General features: G+C 36.9%; 5 protein-coding genes across 12 annotated transcripts; 3 read left to right on the forward strand and 2 right to left on the reverse strand.

Annotated features, from left to right (window-relative positions):
* The first annotated feature begins 108 nt into the window (after window positions 1-108).
* LOC128881811 (monocyte to macrophage differentiation factor 2) lies at window positions 109-5076 on the forward strand. 3 transcript variants are annotated; one of them, XM_054133143.1, is made up of 5 exons: window positions 109-245; window positions 311-526; window positions 2575-2820; window positions 2885-3137; window positions 3251-5076. In XM_054133143.1, exons 2-5 carry the CDS (start codon window positions 453-455, stop codon window positions 3485-3487), a joined length of 810 nt encoding a protein of 269 aa, XP_053989118.1. In that variant the 5' UTR covers window positions 109-245; window positions 311-452; the 3' UTR covers window positions 3488-5076. The 3 variants fall into 3 exon arrangements, with proteins under 3 accessions (XP_053989118.1, XP_053989119.1, XP_053989117.1); XM_054133144.1 differs by having other exon boundaries at window positions 128-1232; XM_054133142.1 differs by having other exon boundaries at window positions 130-526.
* Window positions 5077-5182: 106 nt separating this feature from the next.
* LOC128881810 (protein SPT2 homolog) lies at window positions 5183-8640 on the reverse strand. The gene is made up of 7 exons (XM_054133140.1): window positions 8288-8640; window positions 8060-8206; window positions 7850-7979; window positions 7501-7658; window positions 5693-6686; window positions 5393-5614; window positions 5183-5324 (listed from the first exon to the last, which is right to left on the reverse strand). Exons 1-7 carry the CDS (start codon window positions 8339-8341, stop codon window positions 5239-5241), a joined length of 1791 nt encoding a protein of 596 aa, XP_053989115.1. The 5' UTR covers window positions 8342-8640; the 3' UTR covers window positions 5183-5238.
* A 960-nt stretch (window positions 8641-9600) lies between these two features.
* Window positions 9601-11932, forward strand: LOC128881928 (presenilins-associated rhomboid-like protein, mitochondrial). Of its 3 annotated transcripts, none has more exons than XM_054133374.1 (9): window positions 9601-9840; window positions 10101-10271; window positions 10348-10531; window positions 10669-10770; window positions 10845-11010; window positions 11085-11305; window positions 11383-11484; window positions 11562-11659; window positions 11736-11932. In XM_054133374.1, exons 2-9 carry the CDS (start codon window positions 10225-10227, stop codon window positions 11830-11832), a joined length of 1017 nt encoding a protein of 338 aa, XP_053989349.1. In that variant the 5' UTR covers window positions 9601-9840; window positions 10101-10224; the 3' UTR covers window positions 11833-11932. The 3 variants fall into 3 exon arrangements, with proteins under 3 accessions (XP_053989349.1, XP_053989350.1, XP_053989348.1); XM_054133375.1 differs by having other exon boundaries at window positions 9818-9846; XM_054133373.1 differs by lacking the exon at window positions 9601-9840 and adding an exon at window positions 9853-10027.
* A 48-nt stretch (window positions 11933-11980) lies between these two features.
* LOC128881929 (S-formylglutathione hydrolase) lies at window positions 11981-13759 on the reverse strand. 2 transcript variants are annotated; one of them, XM_054133377.1, is made up of 5 exons: window positions 13616-13759; window positions 13144-13221; window positions 12668-13045; window positions 12369-12594; window positions 11981-12306 (listed from the first exon to the last, which is right to left on the reverse strand). In XM_054133377.1, the coding sequence occupies exons 2-5, from the start codon at window positions 13212-13214 to the stop codon at window positions 12124-12126; spliced, it is 858 nt and encodes a 285-aa protein (XP_053989352.1). In that variant the 5' UTR covers window positions 13215-13221; window positions 13616-13759; the 3' UTR covers window positions 11981-12123. The 2 variants fall into 2 exon arrangements, with proteins under 2 accessions (XP_053989352.1, XP_053989353.1); XM_054133378.1 differs by having other exon boundaries at window positions 13144-13292; window positions 13616-13740.
* Window positions 13760-13906: 147 nt separating this feature from the next.
* LOC128881927 (coiled-coil domain-containing protein 39-like) lies at window positions 13907-18475 on the forward strand. 3 transcript variants are annotated; one of them, XM_054133371.1, is made up of 10 exons: window positions 13907-14483; window positions 14747-15172; window positions 15322-15543; window positions 15647-15838; window positions 15904-16119; window positions 16177-16560; window positions 16625-16879; window positions 16967-17662; window positions 17912-18200; window positions 18272-18475. In XM_054133371.1, exons 1-10 carry the CDS (start codon window positions 14379-14381, stop codon window positions 18340-18342), a joined length of 2856 nt encoding a protein of 951 aa, XP_053989346.1. In that variant the 5' UTR covers window positions 13907-14378; the 3' UTR covers window positions 18343-18475. The 3 variants fall into 3 exon arrangements, with proteins under 3 accessions (XP_053989346.1, XP_053989347.1, XP_053989345.1); XM_054133372.1 differs by having other exon boundaries at window positions 13907-14523; window positions 17912-18475; XM_054133370.1 differs by having other exon boundaries at window positions 17912-18475.
* Window positions 18476-18567: the final 92 nt, after the last annotated feature.

Raw genomic sequence — 18567 nt, forward strand, 5'->3', positions numbered from 1 at the left:
ACGATAGAATAAGAAAAATATCTTCATTCCTAATTTTACTATTTTCTCTACTTCGCAAATTACCCTCGGTATCTTATCACGGTCGCGCTTGCAGTTCCCTCTTTTATCGGTGCAACGAAAGAGAGAGAGAGGGAGAGATGGAGAAAGACGGGCAGAGAATCTCTCCGATTAATCTCACCGAACGTGGGAACCGCATTTCAGTAGATCCGTAGATTTCTGACAAGGTCCACGTCGGTAGCGTCCGAGTACGTCCGAGCGAATGACAGATTTCGTCGGGCCGTTTACAAATCTTTTTTAACATCTGTTTTAGCGTTACGCGCGAGTAATTAGATTATGTAAGGCATGGAGTTAAGTGGACGGCCGAGTGTCTCGTTGGGATTTTTAATCGGATAGCTGACATCCGACACCTCGCGCGGTCAATTATTTTTTCGTTGAGCTACCGAGGATACGCCATGGACACCTCTAGTCTTCCACAGCTAATTGCGGCGCCAATAAAAAATATTTTAGACGTTCAACGCATCAAAGCGTAAGATATAACGACTAATAATAATTAACGAACATTAATCTGTACAGTATCGATTCGATATTAACTCGCTTCATCTCCTCAGTTATCCAACAATGATTGTCCACAGTAACATTTGTATTTAGATACGGATTGATTATGTATCTAATTGTTGCATGATACATGTACTTGTAGATACGAAGCGTAACTTGTATTTCCTAACTCTATTTGTAAAGTGATTCTAATTAATAAAACTTTTAGTTCCTCCATAGCATGTTATTTCGTACGGTGTAACTTTTCTATAGCCTAAGCCTTAACAATCCTTTATGTAACTCGAATGGCTCCAAATTTTCCGTACTCCAAAACTGAAGAGTGTGCTTAATCTCTTTGTTTTTGTTGTATTCCATGTTTCAAACTTTCGTCATACTTGGAAACTTCAAAGATTTTCTTGTCGTAAACTCCTGTCGTTTCATCCCGATAATTTTCCTACGTGTGTACTACATATACTCTTTGATTTCATTCCGTTTGCCTGTAAAATTAAAGTTTCGCATGTACCGAGTATTCTAATTAAACGTGTTTAAATGGAATGTACCGCTGTACTGCTTGTAAGCGAACAAGAATGCATAATCTCGTAAAAATGGAGCATCCAAGTCGCACGGAACACTGAACAATCGAATCCTTACGATACTTCGGACCATCCAGAATGTTATCATCGAATGTAAATTGACAAGTACGTATTGTACATATTCTCACCTAAAAATTCATGTAATGTTTAATGCGAAATTGTAAGAAGTACACCGAGAGCGAATAAGAATGAATAAAAGTTGTAAAGAGGTACGCAGATATGCGAGCAAGTAATTCACAATCACATTCGTAATCGCGTTGTTTACGAGACGCTGTTTATCTAAAGCAATATAAACAGTTGCATTTGTGAATAAAGAAATTGTAATTCATTGACTCCTAGATAAAATAATTAAGTTGTGTACGTGCTGTTATTTTCAAGAAGTATACTGCTAACTCTGTAGATGTTCCGGGTCAATCAGAAATCTCAGTTTATCTATTGTAACTTTTTACTAGAAAAAACAACCAGTTATCTTTTGTAACTTCTATGCAATGGCTTATGAAACCAAGTAATAAGAATCTACAAGAATCTAATGCATTGCGTCACCTTCTATTGCAACCTTTTATAGGGTGTAGGTGCTATTTTCTCTTTTCTTTATCTGTATTTACTTCTTTGCTCTTCGGATTCTAGTAATCAAGATTCAAACAGGTTGTACGATACCGTTGTCCACCTTCTGCGAACGTCTACTTCTCTTTCTTGTAGAAGATTCAGTAACACCTGCTACTTTCTACAAATATTTGATATTCATCTTTTAAGTGGAACTTGACCTTAGCTCACGATGCTAGACTAATACAAAGGTTCATTATATCGCTTAGTTTCAATGTTTTTGTTCAAACTACGCGTAAACAGTGATAGCAGTTATAACCTCGTGTTTAGAAACATCCACATTTACTACATACTGCTAGACAAGTTATTGCGTAACAATTTATCGTTCCAGGAACTCTGAATCAGCACTAAAGAGCAGTAGACGCTGCAAGAAAATAGTTGGGGTATCTCAGGATTGCTAAGCCTGTACTGTAGCATGCATATTCACATGCTACAATATGCAATAACACATTTCAGATATTACTTCTTCGTTCCTCAAATACTTTGCCCCTCGAAACCATAAAATCTCAACGATTTAATTGTTTCTACTAACCGTATAGACCAGCTGAAAAAAGAATGAGAATAATTTATACCGCTAACATACAAAATTAGAAATCTAACAAATTTTCAACCATCATTTATGTAGCGTAGTCACTAACAGCATCAAAGAACTTTCTTGGCTAAACACAGATGGAGGATGAAATTTTATATTAATTTTGCAACTAGCTTTCTCTTTTATAACTTAAAAGATGTTTACAAGCCTGCGATCAGTTGAACAGTTAATAAACGCTTTAGATGATAAAGAAAAGTAAGCATTAAAAAGGAGAGAGAAGACGTACCACGTAAAGCTGTTAAATTTTTACAGAATACAATGGATGAATCCACGAGCATGTACAAATGAAGCGTACACACCTACCCCCATAGAACATGTAGCAAATGTGGCTACTCATGGGATTTGGGTGGTGCCATCCATCATGGGTGGTTTAGAGCTCGTCCAACGTTCTACGACTAAGACACAATTGGTGTCAGCTTGTGTATATGGTACATCTTTGATTCTTGTTTTCGCAGTGTCCACATTTTTCCACAGCGTACATTACTACAATTACAACAGGTACTCGTAAGCAACCATTTTGTTTAATGGCGCGGACGTTGTTTAACGTTAATTTATATTACAGGCAACTGAAGGACGCCCTGCATCGCTGTGATCGCGCTATGATTTACGTTTTCATAGCAGCCAGCTATTTTCCTTGGTTGAACGTAGACTACTTCCCAGACGATGAGTTGCTGCACTCTATGCGCTATGTTGTCTGGATCATGGCGATAGTGGGAATACTTTATCAGCAAGTCTTCCACGAACGATACAAAATGCTGGAAACTATTTTTTATTTATTTATAGGAATTGGTCCTAGCGTTGCAATTATCAATAATGTAAGTACACGATTATGCTTCGAGTATTATGTTTGAAGTAGTGTAACGTCTTGTACGATTACTGTGAGAATAATCATTCGAGTTTGAAACGTTTCGTACGCTAATGCTTGCAGAATAGTTATTACAATATTACCGAACTAAAACTGGGAGGAATTATTTACGTGTTTGGCCTGGTGTTCTTTAAATCCGATGGTCGTATACCGTGCGCGCATGCAATCTGGCATCTTCTTGTCGCTGCAGCAGCTGGGTTTCACTACTATGCCATATTAACTCATATATTTCCTCCATCTGGCTCTCCGGACATTTTTACCCAACACAAACTATTAAAGTCTCACATCGAAGAGTTATGAAAACGCTTGTTTCTCCTACAAATTAGAAACATTAGAAGCGACAAGATCTAAAATACAATTCAAGATTGATTAGAAATTATGTGAACGTGAACGTTACATAATTGGAAAGTAATTGTATTAAGTACCTGAAACGTAATTCAAGTTGCATCCATGCATCATGGATGTTTATCCAAATGTTACTACGTAGCTAAATTGTGATTAAATCAAGTGTGAATTTTTATAATTATATGAGCAAATTATGACATACATGATCTCTGTAACACGATAATTAAGTAACAAACAAAGTTGACTGACTGTATTGGACTTCAAATAATATACGTATACATTATTCTTGTACTTTCAAACGTACCATGCCAAATTGTTACTTGTATATACAAGTAATACAATTTCTGAGCTCCAGGAGAAAGGATGTTAATTTTCTTGCTAGTTCTTTCGTAACGAGTTTGATAATACATTAGACTGGTCTTTATTTGAATGACACACCCTCAGATATATCTTGCAGATACATACAACGAAATTCCTGCAAAGTTTGAGCTCTCAATATTAATATTAACACGTGTTATAAATAAGAAATACACGAATTAATGAAATTATTTGAAATTTACCAGAGTTGTTACTTGTAACGATAGGAAAAAGCCCTAACAATTTCAAGTTTGTACCTCAATTATTTTCTTGTGTATCGGCCCAGTAAATATTAAGCTATTCTCTTTACTTGAAATATTTTTTTAATACTATCATAAATGCTTAGAATATAAATTTTTCTTTAAGAAGAACTTTGATATACTAACCTCTTGTATAACCTGAACAAGAACTTTTGTTTCATGGAACATTTAAAATAATATTACAAAAATATTTCAAGCAGAGAAAATTTCATATTTACTAGGCTGATATATAAGGAAATAATTGAGATAAAAATTTGAAATTTGTGAGGCTTCTTCCTGTTACTAGTAATAACTAAATTTCAAATCATTTCATCAATTTTTACCCGAGTTATGAAAATAAAAGTAATGGATTGAAAACAATCTATGTATTTTCCGTTTACATTAAACCAAATTTTACAGGTATATCTTCTTCTGTATTTGGAAGGTATTTAGGGGGTGCGTAACAGATTTTGGAAGTCATTGAAATAAGGACCACCCTATGATGCAATGATATCCAAAGCTTTTATTTCTAGCAATTCCAAATAGGTTATTTATAATATACTGGCTTTTGTTTACAACTTCCGCCCGCGCGAATGACGTTTGCTTGTTCAAAGTTGCTGGTTCAGCGTTAACGTAGCCTTTGTTTCAAGTATGAGACGATACTTGTAATTTCTAGCGGTGAAAAGTTTCGCCTAAATCGGTCCAATGGTCCTCGAGGTTGTTGTGCCTAATAGACACATAGGCATAGATACGCAACACCTAAACGGACCACTTTATATAATTGTACCTATTACGTATTAAGAATTCGATAATCATTGTAAAGAAAGTGTACAGAATATTGATACTTTCTTATTTATATTATATTTTACATTGTAACCGAATATGATTTTTATGTATATAATATGTGTATTATCGATAGTGCGAATTAATAAAAATAAGTAGCCTCGATATTATTTCTTTAATCGATCAAAAAAAAAAGTAGCAATCGCTTTCATGCTATCGCTTCGAATTCAACATCGATCGTGGTACAAGGGCAAGGATGATTCCTCACACACTGAATCCACATAATTTATTCGAACAAACTGAAAATATATAAACGATATATTACGGTTAGTTTTTTATCTTTTTTTTCAAGAGAGCTTTCCGTTTCTTTTCCAAGGCTTCCATGCGCATATCTTCTAAATCCTCCATAATACCTAGAAATATATGTATCATTGAATTTCTTATTCCGAATAGAATTACTCGAGCAATTCGCTTTGTTTACCTATTTTAGTCGACACATATTCTTCCTTAAGTTGCTGCGCAAAACTACTCTCCATCGCTGCGTCGTCGTCGTCGTTGTTCCCATACTTGTATTTACTTTTATCGTAACCGAATATCTCGCTTATGTATTTACTGTAGTCTTCGGCTTCATCCTCGACTCCATCGTCGATGAAATCATCGAGTTCCGAGTCGTACTCCTCTTCGTTCTCGTCGTGTATGCGCCCTGAAAACTCCACCATAGAGTCAACGAACAAGAAGAAATTATTCTAACGAGTTACAAAGAAAACGTAGGGATACTTACGTTTATGAACAACCAACGATTTCTTCTGCTCCTTCGAAGGAAGCATGGGCTTGGGTCTCATCGGTTTGTGATCCCTTGGCGAAACCTGTTTCGCAACTTTCCCATTCGTCGTTGGAGCAGTAAAAGATCTCGCAGCACTCGACGCTGGAGATTCTTTCTGTCTGTCACTCTTCGGGGCACTCTTCTGTTCTGGAATCTTCGACTTCGACGCGCACTTCTCCGATGCGTTATGCTTCACGTCGTGAATCTTACTTTTACTTAGCTGCAGCTTCTTCTTCTCTTCTTCTATAGATCGTCGCATCTCCTCTAATTTTCTCTTTTCCGCTTCCAACTTTCTACGCTCCTCCAGAAGCACATCCTTCTCCGATGATCTTGAATTGTTGGACTTGCTTGCGTTGGATTTATTTTCATGAGGTTTCTCCACATTCTTTTTAAAAGGGGAAGACTGTGTTCCTGTTGCTGCTTTTGCACAAGCTTTATTATTATTATTATTATTAATGTTGTTGTTGTTGTTGTTGTTATTATTTTCAGACGATTTAGATATTCTGTTATTATTGTTACGACAATCTTGCATTTTGTTTGATTTATTGGATATAGCAGTGTTTCCTTCTTTGTTAGTCGCACTACCATCCTTAACACGTTGCTCTTTCTTTTCTCTCCATTCTCTCTCCTTCGTGTACTCCATCATCTGTTTCTTCGTCATCAATCTCTCTGGTTTCTCAACCTTCGGTTTCACATCGATTAGAATTGGTTCGTGCTGCTTTTTCTCAGCGATTTTAAGTAGCTCGTTGAAATCCATGGGCGGTGGCAGGGATTTCTTCTTGTGCTTGGGCTTCTCCTCCTTTTCTTTCCTCTCGTCTTCCACAATTCTCTCAACCTTCTCAACTTTCTCTTCGGGCTCAGCATCCGTATCCTTGGCAGTCAATTTTCTTTTCCGACGATGCCCCAAGGCTTCCTCTATTTCTTGTTGTTTCAAGGCCTGCTTAACTCTATCCTGCAATCACAGTCGGTCTTAACAGGACTCGAGGAGAAGTGGTTCAACTAATTTATTTTTACTATAATTTTTACTACGACTAGAATTGTACGATAGTAAATGGTTCTCTACATTTGGCGACACAACTTATGGGTATAATATTAATTTATCATACGTATGACATTAAATTATCCAAGAGGCAACTGCAACGTAAACCTTTTACTACTGTTACTACGTAAAATAAAATTACGCCGTTCAAGAAATGGGAATTCTTCTCTCTGATCTGCGATACCCACTTGGTGGCCCTTGCAGTCTGTCGTCTCAAACACGAATCCGGAAGTAAAATTGCTCTAGCACCCTCAGTTTCTGAAAAATATTAGCTTTCGTGAGAACGCTGCACTCGGAGCAAGAACGAGCAAGTACGCGATAACTAAGAAGGTTGAATATGGAAAAAAGTTTCCAGAAGGAACCGGCGTGTACAGAGTGTTTCGAACCATTCCAATTTAAGCCGAACACCATGTACATGCGTTTACTGAAATTTGTTCAACTTTTACATTTGCGCAAAGAGTAGATAGAGTGACAGAGCAATTTCGTTTCGAGATTCTACGAGGATCACCCAGTGGATATTTCAGAGAAGAATAACATTGCTTCAGGAGTCGTATTACCTTTGTCGTCGAATGAATTTTACTTATACGAATGAATCATACGATAGACTTTTAACAATAAGAGAATATCGTTTGCGTTTACATTAGACGCGAGGAAATGAAATATTGTAAAGAATGCCTCTTATTGTTCCTAATGATTGGTATAGTGGCAGCGTTGCAGCTTTCTCTACCTTTGTAGACGCGATATCCTTTATCGTCCTCTTCCCACTGTCGTTGAAAAGTGGTTTTTGGGGAGGTGCATTGTTATACTTATTCATTAATTGGTTATAAAACGCCGAAGCCTCCTGCGACACGTAACCGTAATCGTCTTCGTCGGGTTGAGAGGGGCCTGAAAGGAACAAAAAGTTACTTACTCGGACATCAATGAAAAAAATCAAGTGTTACAAACTTTTTCAAAGTAACTTTAAGTTTCTTATTAAAAACTTCATACCGCTTGTAAAAGAAACTTTGTTTCGATAGAATTCCTACGATGTATTCTTACATTAAAGGTATACTTCAATTACATAACGATAAACGTACCTGCCATTGTAACAGCTGTGTTCTCATTGTCGATCGCATCTTCCAATACAGCCTTGTTCGCCGCCTTGCATACTTTCAAATGTTTGCTTATACGACTTTGTGCTCTGTGATCGCGTAACGCCAATAAATTCTAAGGATGAAAATTACATTAAAGAAAAATCGATGCGTAACAAAGATTCGTTTGCGAAGAAGAAGCAGGTTGCGTCGTACCTCCCTTTTCTTCTTTTCTTCTAGAACTTTCTGTTTCTCTTCCTCTTCTTTGCGGGCCAAGAATTTCTTGATATTCTCCGAAAGATTCTTACTCTGTTTCGCTGATTTCTTTGGCGGAGCGAATTTCGTTTGATAACAGGCAATCGGCTACGAGAAATAAAAGACAATTAAAACAGTGTGCTCTTTTTTTAGAAATGAGATGAGATCGTATTGAAAGAATTTAATAACCTGTTTGACATTTTCGTTCTTCTGTGCTACGGTCAACAAAGTCCCAAAATCCATATTGACAAAACGATGAGACTATCGCAACATAACTCGCGAATTCACATATTAGTTCGGCATTTTATTTTACATTAACCGTTTATAAATAAATCGTCGAGTTTTTAAACGTGCTCGACATCGTGTATGTACATTACTTGAATGTATTATCGTAAATCATTCGCTCGAACACTGTGCGAGCTTTGTAGAAAAATATATATCTACGACTTCGAATTGCTTCGAAGAAACAAGAAAAGCGAGGATGAACGAAGACGAATTAATTGTTTGCGAAATTCGTGACACATATAAAATTACGTCACTGGTCTCCGATAGGTGGTGTTGGATGTCGCCATTCGAAACCACGAACGAACGAACACGTGGCTAACTCGAACTCGATTTCTGAGCCTACGGTCAGCGTAAAAAGTATTCGTACAGCACCCCATTTAAAATAAATGGTTCCTGTACGAATACTTATTACACTGACTGTATGTCTCGTTTGGAGATCAGCCTTTAAGTTTCTAGGGACATAAATCGCCGCGTAAAATAAATCGATAAATTCTCTTCGTTCTGGTGAGAAAATAATAATACTATAATTACTATAACTGAAAATATGCTCATACGTTTGAGAATAAACTTTTAAACATTGTCGATTAGATGGAATTAGATTTTAAACATGTTTAGAACTAGGTTTCTAACTAGATTTTCAGGCCAAGCTAGTGATTTCCTACACCAGTTATTACTAGACTGCGGATCGGTATCCAAAATAAAATTCAACCTAAATAGGAATTTATTTTATTCTGCGAATGTTATAACATGAACTTTACCTTCAATCTTTTTTTGTATTCTTGCATATTGTTTGCATTTTGTAATTTCTTGCACATTTATAAAAATCTACAGTCTAGTTATTACTATCCTAGTAACATATCCTAGTAACATTTCTATACTCAATTCTAAACAGTCTTTATATTATTATTTATAAAAGCACAATTAAGAATGTTGTAAGCAAAATTAATCCCCAAAATTAATTATCGTACAATCCTGTACAGTTTATGCTCCCGGCAATGGGTACGAAGCCAAGCGGTCGGCCATCTTGCGTAGCCAATTTACGGCGGGAAATTTAAACGGGACTACAATTGAAAATATGATTATATGTTTCAAAACAAACTTTTAGAGTATCAACGCTTCGAATATCTAATTTTTTGTTATAGATTTGTTACGTTTTGCAATCCACCAATGGTTACAATGCGTCCACTACTATACATACGAGTGTGATTGTTTAAATAAAAATCTTACTTGCTGGAATATGGGAATGAAATTTTCAGAGTATATTAGGTATATTTTTTTCTTTTTTGTGCAATAATCTTTCGCTTGCGATTACTATGGACCAGGGATGCCATAAATTCCCTTCACTAAAGTTATGTGCAATTGCAAACGTAAACATTACAGATTTTTATAAGAGTTTCGCCTCTTTGAAATTGCACTCTGTGTTTTCCTCGTGCTCGTGATCTTATCATCCAGGAATGGTAATGGTAACCCTAGTTTTATTTATTTTAATTTTTTCTTCTCGACTAATTTCCTTCAGTTAGTTTCGATTGATTTACCATACTATGTACACCATATAATATTAAAGGAGTGTGCCAAATAAATTGCACAAATGTAATACGCAACAAAAGCATTACTGATACCGAGAAATTTGATCAAAGTTCCAATGTACTATAAATTCATAACAATTAGCTATAAATTATCTAATAAAACCCCGTTACATCTTTCATGCTTTTTACAGGTTGATGTTTGTCCGAGGAATATCTCAATTTCGTTGAAGTTATCTTTGTTTTCTCTATATGAGCGCATCTTGTAGCAGCATATGATCCATTATTTATTCCTGCGATACTTAAATTGTTAGTAATATGGCTGTCAGACCGTTTTTATACTTAGGCGATAGCGTATGCAAATGGTAAGACACTTGGGGTAACTATAAAGACGAACCAAGATTATTGTAAATGGAATAACAATTTTGTCGTATTTTCCAGCGTCTTCAGCACTCTGCATCGCAAACCAAAATTGCGTACGGATGAGATATACAGACAGACTAGAAATTTTAAAAAGTTGAGAGGCAGAACGAGAGTATCGGAAGAGTCCTTTACGAAGGATTACGTCGAAAGAGGACCCTTACATTTTTCTAAAATGTTAAAACCATTCGCTTTTACAGTTGTGGTAAGCGAACGATAATAGAAAGTTGTCCTAATGCAGAACCGAACAGTTGACGAAATAGAAATTTCATTTGTATCGATTCAATTCAAGCATAAGACACGTTTCTTATGCCATAAGTTTCACCGTTTTCATCATGTCAGTTTAGTGGAACGACATTCGTCGCAGCTGCCATTTGGGAATACGAGCGTATCAGAGAAAGAACCTACAGGATCATTAACCACTATAACCCGTTGAAAATACGCGTTTGTATAACAAAACATATACATATATACGCTCGCAAGATAATAGACACTATTAAAATATGGATTACGTTCAGCGAACAGGATGGAGACACGATATGGAAATTTGGTGGAAAAATTTAGCGGAGGGAAGAAAGATATTTATGTCTATATGTTTCCTAAACGTCATGGTGTTTCTTGCGTGGCGTCTCCCAGTATTCCAGAAGACAATGGTACAATATTTCTGCACTAATCCTGCTTCCCGTAAGTTACACATTCTCTTATGACGAAACTGTAGCATAGATTGGGAAAGATGTTATTTTATGATTCGAACAAAGGTGCGGTATGTTGGCCGATGCTGTTGTCGTCGTTCTCCCATTACTCGTTCCTACACTTAGCTGCCAATATGTACGCGTTGCACAGTTTCAGTTCTCTGGCTGTCGCAGCGTTGGGTAAAGAACAATTTCTGGCACTTTATCTGACTTGCGGCGTGGTGTCTAGCTTCGCCAGTAATTTATTCAAAGTTACGTTTGGTTTGCAAGGCCTTTCCCTGGGAGCCGTAAGTCGAGCCTACTTTCTTTCATTTATTCGCTGGAAAATGTAACGACGTTCGTTGATCGTTTCTTCTTTATACAGTCTGGAGCAGTGATGGGTGTCTTTGGATTTATATGTACTCAGTTTCCGGATACGTATTTTTCCATCATTTTCCTTCCCATGTACAAATTCACAGCGGGCATGGTACGTCGATAATCTTTATAATTAAAATAGAGGTTCTTTGTGTAGTTACGTTAAATAATAGAAATGCTTGTAAGTAGGCACTGAAAGCAATAATGAGCCTGGATATCTTGGGATGCCTTTTGCGCTGGCAATATTTCGATCATGCTGGCCACTTGGGTGGAGTGTTATTTGGAATGTAAGCATACACGTAAGAGAAATTTAGTACATTCGAACAACGAGGAAATAATTGTACGTTTCTTTCTATGTTGCAGGTTTTGGCAAGCATGGGGTAACGCTAACATATGGCAAAAACGTGAACCGATTTTAACGCTTTGGCACGAATTGCGCGGACCACCTGGGTCTCGTTGATGTCTCGCTGTGAAATTAATGTCCACGCGCTACGATCGTTTCGACCGACAACTGTAAAAATTGTATACATAAACGATGCGCAGAATTATTTATACATTTACTTTTTTGTCTGTTTACAATTAGGAATCTGAGAAAACTGGACGAGCTCGCCGTGCTTACGGAAATAATTTATTTACAAAGTTTATTCTAATTCTGTTCGCAGTATAAACCCATTTTCTTTTTCGTATAAAAGTGTGCCTTCAGTGTTCACCGTAACATAAAAAAGGTAAACGAAATGTAAAATACCTTCGACTATGTTTTAAGATATTTCGCATGATGTTTGATATGATCTTCGATGAATGTAGATATAAAGAAGTAACTATGATCGTAACCTTCTTGATATCTGACGGCTAACAACAACCTAGCATCCTTTGCAGCCGTTAACAAATTCTGTGGCAATAATTGTCCGTCTTTCAAAAATTTATCTTCCTTTCCCTGGAATTACGAAGCATACGTTTATCGTAATTATTTTTTGAACAGTTATAGCGATACGATACCTGATCGATTAAAATATCCAAAGGAGGCCCATTGTATTTCTTAGCTAGCTCCGTGGCATCCCAATCTTTCCATATGGTGCTAGCCTCCGCCTCACCAAAGTATCCAGCAAAAGCTTTCTTGCCCCATGGACACGAAATTGGATTACTTATGGGCGCGAAAGCGGACACTGTTTTGTACAATCCAGGATTTTTTAAAGCACATATTAGAGCTCCGTGTCCACCCATGCTTTCGACAAAGTGTCTCGTTTACATCTTTCCGCGAATGAAAAAGCGTTACATAAATTATATTCCTGTTTTACCTGTGTCCCATTACGGACTGCTTGTGTGGCAAGATTGGAAACTTCTCGTTAATCAAAGCAGGAAGTTCTTTGGTAACGTAGCTATACATTCTATAATTTGTTTTCCAAGGTTCCTTCGTTGCGTCCACATAGAAGCCAGCACCTGATCCGAAATCCCAGTCGTCGTCTTCCCCTGGTATATTAAGGTTACGAGGGCTTGTATCGGGTGCGACTAAAGCTACTCCATGTTCGGAAGCATACTTTTGCGCTCCAGCTTTCTGAATAAAATTAGCTTCCGTACAGGTTAAACCGGATAGCCAGTAGATAACTGGTACGGGTCCTTCTTCTGCTTGCGGCGGTAGGAAGACTCCAAAATTCATTGTACATTGTAGTTCGGTACTATGCAATAAATTATTACTTTAGTAAATTGGAACTTTTTACTGGTGCGGTTGATAAGCTATTGGTTAGAGCAGGGACTGCCGTAACTATGAATTTACCTGTTGTGAGAATAAACTTTCTGCCATCCTCCGAACACTTTGTTACTCGAAACTTCTGTGATATCAGGCATCGTGTGTCTTACGATATTAAAAATAATTTAGTGAGTATTTCTGGGGTAATTAAGTATACTCGAAAGACCCAACTCTAGCTATGGAGAGCTTTCAATTTAAGATTTTAATATAATTTTCAATTTCACCTCTAATGATTGCTGATTTATTAGTTTGCTTGTAAATAGATTTTGATCGAAATTCTCAAGTGACCAATTGACGATAGAATTTTGTAACGTGTATGAATCAACTATTCCACGAGATCCCGAACTATTATCATTGATTACTCTTTGAAATTAGAGTCAAAAGGTTAAAGGTTAAAGATTAGATTTCGTTCGTCGTCAACGAAGAAGTGAGGTTATCTTCCGAGCTAGCGACGCGTAAATCGAAACTACGGTTTATTTTTAATAAAATATGTATCTACCTTGCGATCGACGAAATTATGCGCAGAATTTTTATGGAATTCTCTGCAGAAAACGGTGACAATGTGAATTTCGAGTAATGAAAGCAAAATTCTTGTCACATGCTTCGACGACGTTCGCTGGTTCGCAATGGAACTAGTGCTGCGCATGCGCGTGTACTGGCGGCAAATTTGAAATACTTTAAACGACTTCAAATACATTTCACTATAAACTTGGATAATGTAATAAATATCATAGTAATTTTATAATACTTGCAGTAATTTTTTTCTTGCTTACTGCATTAAACTGTTGATATTGATAGAATTTAAAAAATATAAAGCTTATTTGATCTACGCTTTGACTATATACTGGAGTTAATGCTCGATAACTCCTGAACCAGTGGATTTCTTTTCTTAAAATTTACATTTTTGAATTTAGAATTCTGCTATGTAAAAAGATCCTCAAAGTAAACGTCGCATTCATTAATGCATGCGTTTATCCTTTTGAGACAGCGTTCCCTATTTATTAATAGACAAGGGAATGTTTTCACTACGCATCATTCTTCAATATAACATTCCCAGCTAGTTTGTTACAGCGTACAAATAATTTACAAGTCCCATTTTACTAAGCGTAGATCAATGATGACACGCAAGGATTATAATTGAGCATGATTCACAGGACACCGAATGGTTGTCATGACAGCGAATTGTAAACTTTTTCTATAGATACACATGTATTGTAGTTTGTGTATCAAGAAATCCTTTGATGAGAGAATAAGATATAAGCATGGCCATGAATAACAATATAGACACAATTTTGAGCGAGTTAGGGTGGAATGATGGATTTCGAATACCAATAGCGAATGAGGAGAACCGAAAACTGGAGGAAGAAGTAATAGTCACTCGTATTGATTTGGTTTTCCTTTGAAATTGTACGCATGCCTTTGTTTTCCTTATTATTGTCGCTGTAGATAGTTGCACAGTAGTATCCACCGATAAATAAACTACACAAAAGCCAAAAGTAGATTTTACAAACGATCCTTCATACGTACACATGATTTCTTACGTTTGCTTGCAAACATACACTCAATGTTATTAGGCCACTTACAATTATTCCTAGTCTTGTTAAAGGAATGCTTGAATTTTCATGAAAAGATTGAGAGGAAAATGAAGCTGAAAAAGAGTTTAAGTGCAAAACTGGAGTCTACGGAAGAACGACTGAGAATGATGAAGAACCGTATTTCGAATTTGAAAGTGGAGCGAGATATAAATCAGAAACTCTTAACTACTCATTCGACTCAACTTGAAACAGAGAATCATCATTATAGACTCAGTTGCAACACCGAAACGAGCCTACGTCGAGAGGCGCAAGATTTCCAAAAGGAATGGAAGAAAGTTAACGAGGCAGTATCTGGGGTCATGAAAGAATTGGAGAAACTGACTAAAAAGATAGAATCCTCTAAAAAAGTGGTTGAATACGACGAACAGAGTCTACGCGAGTTGGAGGAAAAGTTAAACCAAAACGAGAACAATAATCAATTGATCGAGCAATACATGAAAGAGGATGCGAAGGAGTATAAGGTGAGTAGACATAGAGTATTTGCAGTGAACATTACACTATGATGAATAAAAGTATAACGAGCACATTATAAATTAAAAGAAATAGAAGGAAAGCATCGATTCTGTAATGTATGAAGTACCAGATAATCGGTTTACCTTTCACACCGTAGGAACTGGAGCTACGAAGACAGAAACTTAGCACAGAGTTGCAGACTTATCAAGAGGCAATTATTAAGAGAACTAACGAAGCGAAAGAAATGGAAATTATCCTTGATAGAACGAGTAGATTGTACGACCAAGCATTAGCAGATTATCGACAAATGTTCAATCAATGGAAGGAGAGCGTAATCATGTTGCAGCAAAGAAATAATGATATCAAAAGTGTTCTTCGAGTAAGACCCAAAACATCACACTATTTTATCTATTGCTATATAAATTGTTATTTTATTCCACGAATAACTAGGAATTATTCTATGCAATTATTCTTCTCTTCAGAATACTGAAACATTGCGAGAGACTTTAGAAAATGAGAAAAGCGTACTGGAGGAATCAGAAAACTTTTTAAAGGAGCAAACCGAGAATAACAAACAAGCGGAACAATCGATTAAAGTGTTGGAGAAGAAGCTTTTCGACATGAGAGAGGAACAATGCAAACTGAAGGAAACGTTTGATGTGTACGAAAACCAGGTACGAGAGGAAACAAGTACTTGAACTCTCGGATGAAGATGAAACATTGAATTTTTAAATTGCAGCTTGCGATACAGAAGAACGTTGCAAAAGAGTTGACTGAACGTGTGGAACAAGTGCGAGTTGACACAAAACGGAAAGAGACAGAAACACGGATCAAGTATGCGAAAATAGAGAAGCTAGAGAAACAAGTGATCGAATTAACTGGAAAGTTGGAAGCCATCGATAGTCAAAAGTTGAATATCGAAGAGAAGGCGAAGGAACTGGAAAGCATAATTGAGGTATTCTTCTAAACGATTCCTTTGTTTAAACGCCTTTTAATATAATGTGATATTTAGGAACACGAGAAGAAGAAAGTAGCGTTGATCAAGGAAGTCAATCAACTCCAAGCTGCGAACTTACATATCACAAATGAAGCAAAGCAACTAGAGAACGAGAGCAAAGTTTTGAAGACGCAGTACGAAAACGAATGTAAAAAGTCGGAACATTTGGATAAATTGTACGCCAAGCATGAGAAAGAGTTGGAGGAAAAGAAACAACGATTGTACCAAGTGGAATTCGAGGTGCAAAAGGCTGAAATGAAATTGGACAGATTGAGAGGGCACGAGCAGGACAAGGGTGAAGCAGAAAGGAAACAGCAAAAGATAGAGGAGCTGCAGAGCACTTTAAACGAAAAAATGGACATGTCAAAGTTATTGCAAAAACAAATTGCAAGCTTAGAGGTAGGTGAAATTAATTTCATTTCTCTTTCGAGTTCATATTTAACATATTTTTCTAATTGTACAGTACGACATGAGAAAAATATCGAACAGCATGGCAAGCAACAAGAATCAATTAGAGTATTTAAGAAACAAAAGGCAAGATCTAGTTCTTCTCATGGATGCAGGAGAGAAACGACTCAAGTCTGCCCAAAATCGTTTCGAAGAGAAACAAGTGGAAGAAAGTATCTTACGACTCAAGGTTTCGCAGATGGAAAAGATGGTTTCTAATCTTGGGGATAATGTTTATGATTTGAAAAGATATCGGCTAGAATTGGAAGCTGTAAGTCTTCGTTGGAGTAGTACGCATTGAAAATACTGTAATATTGAAAATAGTGTGACAAGTCAGAATTATTGTACGATTGTTTAGGCGATACGGGAACGCAAGGCTGAGATCTCCGTGCAGAAGGATTCCCTTGTAGTTCAGAAAAGGGTTGCTGCCAACGAATGCTCGGAGTTAAGAAACGCTATTTCGGAAAGGAAAATACGAATCAAACAATTGCAGACAAGATACGAAAACGGGGCAGCTATATTAGGCACCAAAGAGGACGGCACGCCCATAAATACGACCCATTTGAAGATCCAGAATGCGCAGGAGAGGTACCTTTTGCAAGAACAAGGTGACAAACTGGATGAAACGATCAGGAAAGCGGAGCACGAGATACAAGCCATGGAAAATACGCTACGGTTGATAAATGTCTGCAACGACAAATACAAGACGACATTAACAGAGGATGAACAAGATAAAGATAAAGTAGAAGAACACAGGAAATTGGACCGAGAGCTACAGAATGCGAGACAGAGTCTAAAAGAAAAACAGGATGAATTCCGATCCTTAACGAACGATTTACAGAGAATGCAAAACGATTACGCCCAAATTCTTAAAGATATAGACGAGGCTCGAGAAACGAAAGAAAATAAAGATCAATATTTAACGGAGCTGAAACAGCAAATCCACGACCAGGAAGAAAAGATATCGAGAGCTGACAAAAATTTGAGAAACGCTCAGAAAGATATTCAACAAATGTTTTTAACTACGGGAAACGAAACGGTATTGATACAAGAGGTTTGTACGTTGTACGAAGTACTTATACATAGCTAGACTGCGGATATTTATGCAAAATAAAATCATCGTGAACGTGTTCACAAAAATTGAATCTAAATAGGAATATATTTTATTCCACAAATATTATAACATCTTGCATATCGTTTGGATTTTGTACTTTCTTGCACATTCAAATTTCCTATAACGTGCATAAAGATCCGCAGTCTGTACGTAGCAAACTTATTTTAATAACAACGACGTTCAACGCAGAAAGAAGTAGAACTACGGGAAATCCAAGAACAAAATTCCATCGTCTTGCAAGACATCGCAGAATTTACAATTAATCACGTGGAAGCTGAAGCTTACATAAAAAAGCTTCTGGCAGCTAAAAACATAGAGCTACCTCCCGTTCCGTTACCCGATCAATCGCCAACGTCCAGTCAATGTCCCAGTACTAAACGCTCGGTGGATCATTTGCCAAAGACGTATCGCAAGACCGTCGCGGTAACGTCCAGAGAAAGTATCGGAAATATCGTCAACATAGAACCTGAATTTCAAAGTAAGCCCACAATTACGCGCGATAGTTTAGTTAATTGCAACACGCTCGTACGACTTTTACTTTTGTTTCAGCGATCTCGACGAAGGCTTCGGTGAGAAGTATCGTCAGACATGAACAAAAGTCTGTAAAAGTACAGAAATAACTACAAGTTTTTAAAAAGTTTTTTCATTTTCAATGGAATTCTTATTAAGACTTTGATAAATAGTCGAAGAGTAAATACTGTTCTTGTGATACCAAAGAGGAAGTAAAAGTTAACAATATCTAGTGGATGGTAACGGGGAGTTGTTAGTGTTAGAGAATATTCCTCACTTCTCAAGAGAACTTCCTTTCCAAAAATTGCACTCTCTCCTAGACACCTTCTAATGTA

The sequence above is a fragment of the Hylaeus volcanicus genome, chromosome 9 (assembly GCF_026283585.1).
Source record: "Hylaeus volcanicus isolate JK05 chromosome 9, UHH_iyHylVolc1.0_haploid, whole genome shotgun sequence".
Taxonomy (NCBI): Eukaryota; Metazoa; Arthropoda; class Insecta; order Hymenoptera; family Colletidae; genus Hylaeus; species Hylaeus volcanicus.